This window comes from Aphelocoma coerulescens, chromosome 1, assembly GCF_041296385.1.
Source record: "Aphelocoma coerulescens isolate FSJ_1873_10779 chromosome 1, UR_Acoe_1.0, whole genome shotgun sequence".
In the NCBI taxonomy this organism is placed as follows: Eukaryota; Metazoa; Chordata; class Aves; order Passeriformes; family Corvidae; genus Aphelocoma; species Aphelocoma coerulescens.
This window is the reverse complement of record NC_091013.1, coordinates 69799490-69814591: the sequence shown is the minus strand read 5'-3', so window position 1 is coordinate 69814591 and position 15102 is coordinate 69799490. Positions and strand designations below refer to the sequence as shown.

The 15102-nt window shown below is 34.1% G+C and overlaps 1 protein-coding gene across 7 annotated transcripts in view; it reads left to right on the top strand.

Moving 5' to 3' along the window:
• The window catches only part of NBEA (neurobeachin), a 467531-nt gene that overhangs the window by 89819 nt on the left and 362610 nt on the right, over positions 1-15102 (top strand). For all 7 annotated transcript variants that reach the window (XM_069012126.1, XM_069012137.1, XM_069012124.1 and 4 more), the window contains exons 6-7: positions 5390-5516; positions 13154-13273. In XM_069012126.1, coding sequence (XP_068868227.1) covers positions 5390-5516; positions 13154-13273 — 247 coding nt within the window. The remainder of the gene's footprint in view (positions 1-5389; positions 5517-13153; positions 13274-15102) is intronic.

Genomic DNA, 15102 nt, shown 5'->3' with positions numbered 1-15102 from the left:
ATTGTTGGTGATTGCCCAGCACTCTGATTTGTCAGAGTCTCTCTGCAGGGCCTCACTGCCTTCAAAGGAGTCAACAGTTCCTCTCACAGTTTTGTACTATCTGCAAACTTGCTTTTATGCCTTCCAGTCCTGCATCCAAGTCATTTATGAAAACGTTGAAGAGCACAGGGCCTAAGATGTAGCCCTGCAAACCCCACTAGTCACAGGAACAATGCAAATTCTTGCAATTTTTAGATCGTGGATTAACCCAAGCTCTAATTAATAATTCAAAATAGGAAAAATATCCATCTAAACTTTACACAGGTTTCAGACTTTGCCACATAAAAGTTTGTGTCGCATACAACCACCACCAAGATACCAAAGTAAACATTTATTTTCTTTCAACATGCTTTTTGATCATATAATTAATGTCTTTTTCAGTTTAACTAGATGAAAAATATGTAGTATAAATAACTCTAGGCTTTAGGTGAGTGCAGTGCCTTTGTGGTGTCAGACAGCAGTTACATAAGCTCAACCATGATGTGAAAACTGATACTAAAAACTGAAGAAGGGAAGCAAAGAAATGCTTTAACATTTGCCAGATGTGAAGGAAATTTGCCACTATTCTGTTATTAGGGACATGCTAAACCCTGCTTCAAGAACTGTAAGTCAATTTGTTTTTTTCTAAAAAAATAATTCTAATTATCTCTGAGGATGATGTTGGGCAGCTGCTGACAGTCTATTAACACTTGTGTGTTGGAACAGTATTGCAGCTATCTTACCAATTATAAACTGAGTGTGACAATCCTGGAAGAAAATTAGAAGTTTGACATTTGCATGAACGATAAATAACAACAAGGCAGAGCAGTCAAATTCAAAGGGTGAGGTAAAAGAATTCTGTAGCAGAAATTTTAGAATAAGCCAACCAATGTCATATACCTGGCAGTGGATAGTGGGTGCCATGCTTACAGAATGAGTAGTTATATATTAGAAAGCAGAAATTACAGCAGGATGTTAAGGATTGTTGTAGGTTACCAACTGACCGTGAAATCCATTTTCATTGCTTTAGCTGAAAGAGCTAATGTGATCTTTTTAAGGATAGTCTGAACAAACAGAAAAGATAATAAAGGTTCCCTTCCTGAGATCTTGGCAAAAGTATTACTGGAATGCCATTTATGGTTAAGAATTCCTACTTCTTTTAAGAGACCATGGGAAGAACTGGTACTATTCATAAAACACTTGGGAGTGTCCCCTGGAAAACACATTTTATAATAAATAATTTTTTTAAAATCTGAGATCCAGTGGGTAGACTGCAAACAAAGAAAATTCAAACTTTTAGATACACAGAACTATGGTCACTTAAACTATCACAATTTTAAGACACAGTAAAATAATAATAAACATCTTCATTATAGTTTAATAGATTGTTGGAAATATTTCTTTAAAACTAAGGTGTAGATTCTTTGTCATAAAGACACTGCAAATTTAGATATTTAGGGCTAGCCTTAAGTATGCTCAACTGGCAAGTCTCCTTCCTCTAAATCAATTTACTTGTTCCTGCTAAAAAAAAGGATGGGTGACATAAGTAAGGCCTGGAATTAGATATGATCAATCCAGATGCTAATATTGATTTTAGTGGGGTTTTTTGTGTTTGTTTTTTTTTTATTTATTTTTTAAGATGTGCTTTCTTTCAGATTATATATCAGGTTCTCTAAAAGAGTTAGAAGGTGAACTGAGGCTGGATTGTCCTAAATGCTTTTTGCCCATAAAACATCCAAGTGCTTCCACAAGCATTATATGGAAGAATGGCTAAAACTTCTGAAAGTGTATTCTACATTTTAGTTTTACGGATGTAGAGACAGGAAGGAAAAAAAACAAAAAACCAACCAAAAATCAAGCTGTCTAATATTTTCAGACTTTCTCTAGGGCTTATGATAATAGAGATAATGCAGAACAGTTGCAAAAGCATATAGTGGAATTCCAAAGTTAGTAGAAAGCAAATTTCACCCACACCTTTCAGGCAAGAATGAATTAATATCTTCTCAATATCAGCACTACAATCATATGTTAAATTGCTCATAAAATCATAAGCTAAAGAAACTGGAATCACTAAACAGTTCCACCAGTGGATGGAAGAATGCTCTCTTGCTATTGAAGTGTAATAACATTCAGTAGCTGCTTTGAGAAACTGGCTGAAATGGAACATAATTGTAAAGGTTATATGAACAAACTGTAGTAAAATTGTGTTCCAGCTGCTGTGGGAGGTAATTTAAGGCTCATAAAACCATATGGCTGTTGATGGTACTGCTCTTGTTGTCTCCATGCATTTCATCTCTGGATGTGGCAAGTTCTGCACATGTAGGTAATTGGTAAGAAAATTTCTTTGCAATATCCTAGAGACCAGTCCTAGCATATGTTACCTTTGGCAAGAAAGAAAATGTGAAGATTAATATTATATACTATAATGTTGAAGTAAACAGAACACATTTGAATACTCAGTTTCTTAACTACTGTTGTATTAGAATTCTTATTAATTTATGGGAAAAACAGTAAAATCTTGAGTAAGTTTATAAACGTTTATAAAATAATTCATTCTATTCCAAGACAAAGAGCCCTGCTAAGAAATTAGCAGTTTTTTCATTATTTCATTGCTTTCTCATGTTTGTGTCCTGAACTCCAGGAAGTTAAACACATGACAACTCAGTGTTTAAAATTTTAGAAACAGTCTGATTTGACCATAATGGTGATAAAATCAGCCCAGTAACCAGGAAGGATAGGAAAGGGAAAAAAAATTAAAGATGTAGACCTTTATTCAAGAGAGATTCTTTATTTCAAAATGCTTTCTAGCTCTTGTTCTAAGTAGTAGGAGACATTTTACACAATGGTAATAGTGTTTTATCAGGTAGAACCATGATATTTTCAATGGTTGGGTGTTGTTAATTTAAAATAAAAGATTATATTTGACATCTCTAATGAAATAATACAACATCATATGTCAGAACGCAGTGAATCTCTGTATTGTTTTAATATCCTTCAGAATGGGATTCTGTTAAACAAAACCATTTTAGACTGTAGAGATGACTTACATTGCTGAGAAATGAATTTGGCATTGTGAGAGATGCAGTTACCTGCTGAAAAGTTCTTTGAGTGGCATAAGGCCCTAAGGAGATAAATCAAAGTCTCAAACTATCTCAGAACACATTCAGTTGTTCCTGTTGTAAGAGATGTATTTTAGGTTTTTTAACCTTCATTTTATTGTACAGAATTCAGTGCTGTGGTCGTGCAGGTTGTGTATATGGGTAATGCAGATTGTATATGGGTGATACTCGTCCACCGGGCTGTTCACTGCTCCTTTTGTTGAGGGCTATAGCTGCCTTTGGGGTCATTGTGGAAGCCAGATCATTGCATGATCCAGATTAAAAATAGTCTTCAAAAGATTAAAGGGAATGGCAGTGTTATGAAGTATCTTCACTGCTGAGATCAGTGATAGTGGACAGCATGTAATATTTCTTTTCATTCTTAGGTTATGTCTTAGGTTTATTTAGAGAGGACATTTTACGTTTATTAAAGAAGTGGGGTTTTTTTTTTTCCTTTTTTACAAAGAGAGTTCTGTGGAAACTTTGTAAAGGCAGTGGCAGGGAATAATGCTCCTTTTCAGCACAACAGCTTGAAGGGAGAGAGAACTGTGTACAATGTAGAGAAGCAGATAAATGAATAAGGCACAGCCTGAATTTGGGAAAAAAAAGATATATGCTATATATACTTCAAGACTGGAAGTAGAAACTTGTGTGCAAGGACCCATTAGGGTGCAGAAAAAACATCTATAGGTGTTATTACTCCTGTTCTGTTTACTCTGTTTTTAAAATTTAATAAAAGTATTCTAATTAATTAAAACAAAAGTGGCTTTCTAGAATTTGAGAATTTGAATGTCTCTTTTTTACCTCCTCTACAAATTCCCTCATAGGAGAGGAATATCTAAGCCCTGATCACCTCAGGGACTAATCACAACACCTATCTTATAAAAAGTTTATTTTTTTTTGTAAGGTCATGGTTTACCAACTATTTTTTTGATGGTGAGCAAAGAGGAAAATCTGATTCTCTCCTTAAATAATGTACACATGCAGATTTAACTGTAAGTTTCTGAAGATTGAATAAGTTCCCCAAATATGCAAATTTTTCTATATTAAAATCATTATTGTATATGTGTGGTAGGGTAGACCAAAAATATACAATTTCAGCAGCTATTAAGGAAGATGAAATTTGAACTTGGTGTTTGTGTGTACCTTTCACCTCTTAATATTCCTAGAAAAAAACTAGTAAAAGTGTTTGAAGAAAATGTTGCAACAAAGAAACAATTTAAATCAGTATTATTGCAATAACATAAATTATTTCATAAGTTAGCTACATTAAGAGAATGAGAAAGTATTAATTAGTGGGCTACAGGGCTTTGTACAAATGCTCAAAATTAGTAGTGTCTTTTTTCTTATATTTGCAAAGCTTCATTTCAGAATTCATAGCTGAAATTCACCATCTAGACCTTGTATTTCAGCCATTGGTTATTTATTAAAGAAAAGTCTAGAGTCTTTATAAAGTTGCTCCATATTGTTGATAGCAAACTGCTCTTCATTGTACTTAGCTTTGCAGAAGGGATTATGCAGCATAGCTGTAGATACGGACTTGCCCTTTTTAAATTGTTCTGTGAATGTCATTCGTGAGCTTTCACCAGTTACCTTTGCAAAGTGTTTTTTAAGTCCAGAATTGCTCTTTAAAATGCTTTTGATTTCAAATATAAGTGGAGAAATGTATGAGCTTTCTGCGTTATCTTTCTTTATGATATTTGTCATAAGAAAGCTTGGAAATCCTTGTTAAACTTACTTTCTTAAAATTGCAGTCCTTTATCCATTTGACAAATGAAAATAAATCCGCGACTCAGATGATTAAAACTTCATAGATCATTAGCAAATTAATTCATAAGTCTGAAAAATAATTCCTGAGTATAATAATCATCTTGAATCCAAATTTGTGTCATGCCGGCTGCATTGTTCTCTGAATCCCCCAAAATTCCAAGGCATCTCACACTTGTTCTGTAATGGATATTTCTTCACAGCTTTAATCAGATATGTTATTTTAAATGATGATTAATTAAAAAACTGAGGGTGAAACGTGATAGATATAATACTGTCTTGGATTTTAGGAAAAAAAAAAGTCCTGATTTTTAAAATGTTGTCTGGAATCTATTAAGTGCTGAAGGTGAGTAGCTCCCCAAAAAGAATGGTGGAAGAAAATTAGATTCACCATTCCAGGTACAAATTTATTTTCTTTTTCATGGCAATTTAAAGTAGTATTTGGACCTTTTTATTATACAATAATTCTCCTTTTCTCAATTTCATTCATAATTCTTTCTTTTCAGTTTCCGCACTAGCAAAGGTGTTGGGTATTCTGCTCATTTTGTTGGCAACTGCTTAATAGTTACATCGTTGAAGTCAAAAGGCAAAGGTTTCCAGCACTGTGTGAAGTATGACTTTCAGCCACGCAAGGTAAGCAAAGTGGTGTTTACAGTAAAGAATAACATTGAAGGTGTGACACTGTGCTTCTGGGATGAGGGCTAAAATCCCTTTAGTGCCGTAGTTTTACTAATAATTTCGTATTTATAAGTAACTGCTCTAGTGGTCATGCAAAGTTACAGTTCAGAATCAATTCAAGGAAAATGTAATAATTTATAGCATAGCATTTCTATGAAGTCAGTTTGCTTTTCAAATTACTGCTTAATTAGCTTCAGATAGAGAAGAGTTTTGAGTACTTGTAAAATGGCTATTATTTACATACCATCATACTGTTTCTGAAAATTCTGTACCTGGTAGCTTTGTTGCCAAGGTCTTGTATGATATAAGGCTCTGAACTTTCTTCCATGTCAGTGCTGTTTTGGGATTTCTCATTTTTCTTAGTAAATCTTGATTTTATCTCTAGATCATTTTAGTGTTTATTTCTACTGTATGCCTCGTAGTCTTAGGGGAACAATGATTTTGCGGCCTTCAGTATTGCTGTTAGTTGACTTTTCTGTGCAGCAAGCATTATGTGTTTGTCATGGATATCAGTCTGTGTATATTTTGCTATGAAGCCCATTTCTTTTTTTTATGGGCTCAGAATTTGTATATTGAATTTCAGTTCTTGATTTTTTTTTTTTTTTTGAGAAACCAATCTCTTTAGGAGAGAATGCCATTGTTCACACATCAGCTTAATGTTCTACTATTTCTCTTGGTGTCTGTGGTTCAAAATCACCGATTCTAATTTTGTCATTGTGCCAATTTGGGCAAATTTGGAAATACATCCTCTGAGAGAAGGCAGGTTACAACCATCCCTCCCCCACCAGGTTCGGGAAAAAAAGAAATTTTCCTTGAAGGAAAGTGAAAGAGATAAAAACTATTTATTTAACAAACACACAGGAAAAGGATAATAATGCTAAATAATGAAACCTCTCGCTGTAGAGAGAAAACCTGGGAAAATTTCAGAGTCCTTCCGTAGGTAGCCTCTCTCCTCCTCCTCCGAGCTGGGACAGGGTGGGCCCTCCTCCAGGGCCTCCACCTCGGTGGAAAAAGTCCCAATATGTTCTGATATTGAAAACAGTCCAGCAGAGAAAAAGGGGAAAAAAAACCAAAGTCCCAAGAAAACAAAAGTTCAACTCTCTGTCTCCCTCTGGGGAAAAAAGGCCAAAAGCTGGTTGAAAAGCAAGCCGTGTGCTTCCTCCGCTCTCTACTGCAGAAAGCAGAGGAGTCTGTGTATCTGTGTCCTTGAAAACAAATTGTAAACTGCTTTGAAAGTTTTGCTGGGTCTTTTTTTTCTCTCCCCCCTCTCAGGCTCACTTTAAAGGCACAGAAAAGGCAAAAAATTAATTTCTGGGCATAGAACAGCGATATGGGATACAACATCATAAAGTCACCCCTAGACAGTCATGTGGCTTTGACTATCCCACAAGCATGAAACTTGTGGTTTTCTTAAAACAAAGTAATGTCTTTTTCTAGCATACCACTTATAAACCTATCTGCTGAGTGTATTGGAGTGAATCAATTCTGTTTTTCATGTTTTTTCAGTTTTATAGCGAGAAAAGTATTTTGATGACAGTTGAATTTTAGTTTAAAGTAGCACATCTGAATCCAGGAAAAAACATAATTGTTAACTTTTGTATTATATTATTGATAGTCAGCTTTTGGGATCTAGCTGATTTTTACTTGTTGATGAGGAAATAGTTTTTCATATTTAGCAGGATACGCTTTTGTTGATTTTTAATACATTTGACTAGTTTTCTTCATGCCAGCTCTGGAAAATTTTAGCTTTTGCTGTTTTAATAAAAATGACTAATTCTGAAATGCTAGTACCTGTGTATCTCATTATATGAATACCAGTTTCAAATCAAAATCAGCTGATCTGCTGAAGTATATCAAAATATAACTCCCATGTTAGTTTCACATATCCCAAAGTTCATGCTTCATACACTTTGGGTCATATGTCAGATTTAGAAAATATTTCAAATAAATATTCTAGAATATATTTTCAAGTGGTTTAATATATGTTTTTCCATCATTAACTTGTGTTCACATGTATATGTTAAGGTACATAATGCATAGTGGAGGAAATAAAACCTGTCAAATGCTATTCCGGGCCCTTAGAAATCAAAATTTATCCTGTTTAACATGAAAATTGATTTTGTTCATGTTGTTTAGATATGACATTGGTTTCACTGTACAAGATTTGGATGTGTAGGTATGTATTCAAAAAATGTGTCCTCATTTACAAAGCAGCTAACTGTCCAAATGCTAACTTAAGAAGTGTGATTTTTGCCATCAGATGTACCATTCCCTAGCCATTTGCTTACAGACATAGGCATTTCAGCAATAGATTTTGTCAGAAGCATCATCCTCAATAAACTTCTGAATAATGTGTTTTGAGGGTTTTAAAAATTTTTTGGTGAATCACAGTAAAATGATAAATTCAAGTCACCTGGTCAAAAGCTTTATGTAGGGAGATCAGAGACTTGCTATGTTCACTTGAAGGTCTTCCTGCTGTTAACTATGTCATATGACACCATTCATATTGCACAGTGTAATGTGTAATCTTAATTTATAACTTTAACATGTGCCGAGTGGTTACTTTACATTTCAATTGGTGTATTTTAATAATATTGTAAAAGTAAGCATATATAAAACTATATGGATAAATTTGATTATCATATCTCCAAATAGAAAATGTGGGTGTAGTATAATAGCCTGACATCTCAACAGAGATAAACTAACTTTGGCAGTATTATGTTTAATATGTCTACTGCTTTTTTGGGACTCCAAATTGAATTTTTTGTGTGAGCAACCCCCAGTGGTTTTTGCTCCCTTGAGTTTCAGCGTCAGCATCAATTCTTGTAAAACTAACAGGAAAGCAGTGTAGTCAAGAGCAAACAGCTTTTTTTTGTGTGTATGTTTCTAATCCTGAACACCTTTAGCTGTAGCAGAGACAGAAATAAGTTCCACATCCTGGAAATACTTAGTGTGTGATGCCTCATCTCTCTGATTGTACTGTGCTATGGAGTAGGAATATGACTTAGTGACTTAGCAATTGGTGACTAAGCTTGACAGGTTTCAGCAGTAAAAAAAATGCATAGTGAAGTGTCTTTTAGTACTACCTAAAGCAGCTCTTGTTACAGAAGAGAGAGGCATGTTCTTTGTGCATTTTTGAGCAAATAGTATGGGGAAGGAAACTGAAGGATGAATGTGAAAGAAAATTGTATTACTGACTTTGAATACTAGGGGGGAAAAAAGGATTTTTTTCAACTAAAAGTTGAAGAAAAATTCTGTGTGAGATCATACAACTTGGTTGGTTTGTTGTGTAGTAGAAAAGTGTCCTCAGATACAGAATGATAGAGAAATAATAAAAAAAAAAGCCTGTGCAGCATCAGCAAAGAACATTCATATAAATGAGACACAGATACTAAGAGGTTATGAGGCATACATGGATGGTTGCTTCTACATATCCTAAAAAAAAATAAAAAGGAAAGAAGCTGGAATGTCTTATTTTAAATCAGGTTATTGACGTAATAGTAGTATCAGAAGCTTTGTGGACTTGACCATCAGTAGTTATAGCTATGAGTGATAGTGGGGCAGGCCTTGGCCATAGTATGGTGCCCTGTAGTAAAGACAGCCTTATCAGGTAAATAAGTTAATTGTAACAATATATAAAATGGTTTTTGTGCTCTTAAAATCAGCAGCTCAGTAGGAAAACCATACTTTTCAATTAAATTGTTAGCCACATGACAAGGATGGTTATAGCATCTGTGATGAATTGGAGAAGATCAGAAAGCATACTAATAAACTGGGTGCTATCTTACTGGTAAAGGTGTTCAAACTTTTAAATACCACTTACATTTAGATTTATTTATTTTGGGAACTTTCAGAGAGTTCAGACATTGACTCTTGCTTGAATTTGTTGTGAAAAATGCAGGATATGCTGTGTATGAAGGATTTATGATTTTTATTTTCAAAGGAACTGCAAAAATCTGCCTTTCCTTCTTAGAAAAAAAAAAGTGTTTGTTAATGCTAGAGAGATTGCCTAAATGCAAAATTACAAAATACTAAGAGCAAATACATCATTAATCAAAAAATCCAACAGGCTATTTAAAAGCTGCTTACAATTTACCTGAGCATAGATAAATAGCAACGTACAGACCACTGTAAGTAAAATGAATTTGTTCAGGAAGTCAAAGTTGCATCCAAATAAAGAGTACTTAGAAAAGTACAAGTTATAGCAAATTCTATGCAAATTATTAGACAAGTAGGGTTTTTTTTCCTTTTCACAGGGCCAGTTAGATGACTGAGGCTTAATAGCAAACCTTGAAGAATATATTAACATGGCAAAAAAGCTAAATTATTTAATTCCATCATTGTTTACTACAAGATGAGTCAATGGGGATGAGTCAAAGGAAGTGTCTCAAATTTAAATGTCAATAGAAGAGATATAGAAATCTATATAAGACATAGTAATTAATTTCTAGAACCTTAGAGTTGGCAGCCCCTAGTTCCAAAGCCAAAATTTCAATTAGGTTATAATTTTTTTTTTCCAAAGGAATTCTAGATGGGAAATAAAAAAAATTTTAGAAAGTGTGCTTTCTGATATATACACTTGATTTCTTTGCCATCAAATTGTGATAGAAGCTAGGAAAATGTAAAGGAATGATTAGAAAACACATAGATGAATGTATCTGGGACAAAGCAATGCACTGCTGCACTGGAATTTTTTCCCTTGCTTCCACTGAATTATTTTAAAGAGTCTCACTTTGCATAAGAGCAAGTTTGTTAGCCAGTTGATACACACTATGTGGATTTCTGAAAACCTTTAGGCTCATCTGAAAGCCTTAAAAGAAATTATGTTATTATGTGATAAGAGAATTATATTCATTAAAATACAGTGATGGAAGGATATGAATCAAGTGAGCAAGCAGAAATCTCAGAAGGACTTTTATTTTCTTGTTGCTAAGACTGCATCAGGGACTTGGTGGAGTTTGTCATCTTCTATTTAGGAATTAGCTTTGAAAACCCACATTAGTCATTTTGGCTAGATTGATAGTGACAAATGTGAGACAAAGAGTAAACCATTTTTTTAATACTGGAATACTTTCCTGGCTAAAAATATATTGCCATTTAAGGCATAAATTTAGTTAATTTAAGGGTAGGAGGACAAAAAGCAGGATTTTACTGGATTAGTTACGGTAGCGAGCTAGGATAGACTTTGTGTGCATGTGTGTGTATGCATGTGTATTCAAGATCAGAGCTGAGGGGTTGTTTTAGAACTTGGCTTGTGGTTCAGAGTAACAGGCATAGGTAGTGGTCTGACATAGCAGCCCAGCTAAAGATTCAGAAAAGTTGCATGAAAGAAATGAGGCTTGAACTAAAAGAAGTTACATGAGCATGTATGGGGGATAACATGGGGGGAAAAATTATTATAATAAGGAGTTTATATAATTCTCCTAAATTTTGATGTGAACACCAAAGCTCTCCCAAGATAGCATTTCTCATTTTAGTTCCTTGTAGGCTCTGTGGACAGTGTTTAATAAGAAGTAATGAATTATTTGTTTCCAAATGATGAATGAGTCATCTAGTAAGCTTCAGCTACACACAGAGACAGTCTTACAAATTGGTACATTTTCAGAAATGGTTTTAAAGCCCTTTAAAAGTAAAGTCGCAGGCAGAAGATAAATAGATAAAACCTGGGGCTTAGGGGTTGTCGGCTGATTTCTGCTACAAAAGTGTCATACCTGGAAATACGAATAAATACACAAAAGGCACAACTTTGAATAGAACCAGCACAAAGAATGCCTGCTGTTGGGATGAAAATTTTTTAAATCAACATCACTTGGTGGAGATTATTGGTAAATTAACCACTGAAGGAATGAGAACATGGGAATATTTTTGTGAGAGATTTATGTTGGGTTGCGTGGAGCTTTGGAAAAGAAGTAATGATGAAAAGAAAGCTCCAGTCATGTGGTTTGCACTGAGTTTCTGATTAGCAGTTACATGTCTAGACATTGAGTTGTGAATATTTTGTTGAATTTATGCTGGGTGTTCCTTCCTTAAATAGAATCTGGTTACAAAATGGGAAATGAAATTTTCTTAGGGAGTTTTGAGTCAGGTTTTTTGATTTTTTTTTTGAGGTTGACAGTGACTTACAAAAACTACTTTGTTCATGGTTCTTTGAAAAAAAAAAAATTGAGTTGCCATGCATGACTTCAGAAGCCAAATCTGGAGCAGTACTTCTTTAATCCAGTATTGTCCAATAAGTCCATTTGCTTTGAAATTCAAGAAATTACATACTCTAAAGTATCACTGTATAATCAGCAGCAGTTTTCTATCTTCTCTTAGCTGTAGGTTTTAAGGAGCAAAAAATGAAAAAATATTTTTTAATACCTGGAAACAGACGTGTAAAAATATGTGTTCTCATATCTAGAGATATTATAGACATGTAACAGAATACAGCTCAATTTGATGACTGCTGGAGTGCTTATTGTCAAAATGTATTTTGCTGCATGCTATTTTTTTTTTTTTGTAATTCTGTGCTTTGTCTAATATCAAAATCAACATGTGAGAACATTTGCTTTTATTTGCTCTGATACAGAGAGACAGAATTTTATATGAGTAGGCTCTGTATCTACTTATTCTAGCTCAGAAAGAGAGTCAACAGGCTCCAAGGGTTGCAGAAGGTCCCTACTTTGAAAAAGAGGGACTTATCTGAACACGGAAATCAAAATATAGTAATTGAAAAAGATACCAAGAAAGGGATGATGATGAAAATGTCAATTATTATTCCAAATTATTAGAAGACAAAAGGATGTTTTTAAGACAAGCTGACATTTTCACAGAGTCAATAAGATTGGAAGGGGATTTGTTGAGACCATCTTGTCTCTTCTGCTGTTTGCAAAAGGGACACCTAGATCAGGTTGCTCTGGATTTTTTCCAGTTATCTTTCTAATGTCCCCAAGCAAGAAGACTCCACAGGTCTTCTTGAACTTCTTTGTCATGGACATAATGATTCCTGTTAAACAAATTACGGGAAAGATCACCACAGTTGTACATGGAAGCATTTAATTGTGGTGCCTTCTCTGTTTGATTATTTAATGCATTTTTAATGATATGAAAGTCGTCCAAAAATCAGTTGAATGGTAAAGAATACAGGAAAAATATCAAAGCAAACAATCAGGATGACATCTTAAACTGGGCTGTAAAATTTGCTGTTGTGATTTTTTTTCTATTTATTTAGTAATTTCTGATAGACAGCTGTGCTGCAAAGACAGAGGTGTGTGCTATGAATTTGTTAAGGTAAGAGCACATAGCTCTGGGTTTCCTATCAAAACTCAGCTGTGTTTTTTTTACAGAATAGTGTTGAAATTAAATTGTATGTATGCATTTTCACCTCTGATCCCATAAAGGAATGCAGGTAGGTACAATATTACATTTAGGCACAGTTCTATTGACGGGACTTGATGTCCCATTGACTTGAATTTCAATTTTATGTGTTTGCAAGGGTTCATCTGTTTGTGTAAGTTTATGAGACTGGTCTCTTATTTTTTATGCCATTCATTAACTCTATCTTTTATAGCACAAAGCCTGCCCCTGTGTACTGATTTCTCATGTCTTTCCAGTGGTACATGATAAGCATTGTACACATCTACAATCGGTGGAGAAACAGTGAAATACGCTGTTATGTGAATGGTCAGCTGGTATCCTATGGTGACATGGCCTGGCACGTTAACACGAATGATGTAAGATTTTATTCTTTTTCCTTTCTCATCACTTTTCATTTTAAGGTTAATTCAAAAAGAAAAAAAAGGTGCTATTTTTTTTTCTCAAGATCTTTGCAGATTTTCTTTTTTAAATCTTCTCTTTTATTCTTACTTATTCTTCTACTTAATAAAATGTACTATCATTGACTTTTTGGTTTTTTATGTACACGTGCTCTCTTTCTGTACCTTCGACTTCAGAAAGTGTGAGAGCCTAGACCTAATGATGCAGAAAATATTGCTCTTTCTGTCTCAAAGTTCTGGCTATGAAAGGCAGACAAAATTATTTTCTTGTGCTTTGCCTTCAGCTAAATCTGTGATAGAATTTCAGAGGTTCTTGATTCATCAACTTGCTATGCTTTTGTTATTTTTTATTTATATGATTCTCATTTCTTTCTGACTGCTATAAGGGATAAGGAAGCCTTTTTGTACTTAAGGAAATGAACCGTCTTTTGCTAAATTCTAGAGGCAAAATTGGATTTCAAAGGGAGAGTTTAAATATTACATGTTAATTAAAGCAGGAGAGCTCTGCCTTCCAAAGGTTCTTATTTCCATTTTTTGTGTTTTTTGGTAGCATTTCTGCTTGCAAGAAAAGGCTAGCCTTTCAGTTTTTGCAGAGCATGGTTTCTCCTTGGTATTATAAATATTTTCGTGATAGGTGGAATGTGATGACTGAAAAGCCAGCTGAGCTCTCAGAGGATCTGGGCTGGGTTACTGGTTATATGGTGTGGGGATCCTGAGTGAAATCCTGAGTGAAAAATGCTTAGCAGGAGGAGCTGCTCCTTCTCTTTTTATTTTCTTCACTGTATTCTTTTCTACTTTCTCACACAACAAAAGTACAGTCTTTTCTTAGGGTGAAATTGGTTTACCAACCTTTAGATATTTTAATCTAAGTGTTAAATAAGTACCTTTATTTTTTCCACTGAAGAATAGGCTAAGCTATGAAAGACACTGGTTATCATTAGCTCTCTTTTTTTTTAATAAGAAAAATCTGTTTTATCAATAGTGGGAAGTAGAATAGAAAGTTCAAGAAAATCAGGAAAGCTGTATGAATTCAAATGTATAAAATACATAAAAGGCAAAATAAGGGGGACTGTGTACATAGGCTTCTTACTATTTTGCTTTATCTAGGAAGAGAAGTTCTTGTTTTGACTCTATTAGAACTTTCTTGTTTCATATAAAGTTTGAGTTGTTAGAAGCATTCTCTTGAAAAATCTTGAGCAATTATCCAGCTTATTTGTTAACGTCTACCTTCATACCCTTACACCTGGAGATAACTTTAGTCTCCCGCAAAACGCCAAGAAAATACCTGACCATAATAGGTTTGGTGGAAAAGAAAACATTACATAGGTCAGCCAGTCATTCTTCTTTCTTTACATCCCATGTTGAGCCTAAGTATTTATGCAGTTTACACTGAGAGATTTAAGAGTACAAGTTGTGAAAACTGTGAAAACAGAAAAGGTCAGGAGCTCTGCATTGTTGACTAAGTGCATCTGACTTTTCAGTCTTTTCTTATGGGAGAACACTGTGAAATAATCAAGATTTAGAGTTAAAAACACTAAGTGTACTGGTGACAAGATTTTTCATTTGTTCACTGTGTCAAATCTACTACTAAACAATATGCATTATGATTAAACATTTCTAGACTAGTAAAACATTCTTTACATTTACATTATTGAGTTTAACATTAAGGGACTGAATTGAATATAATTTTTTAAGCATAGGTTTTGTCTTGGTAGAAATTGGGAATTTATTTTATTTTTTCCCAAACTGATTTTGCATTACCATTCTCTAATATTTTTATGAGGGCT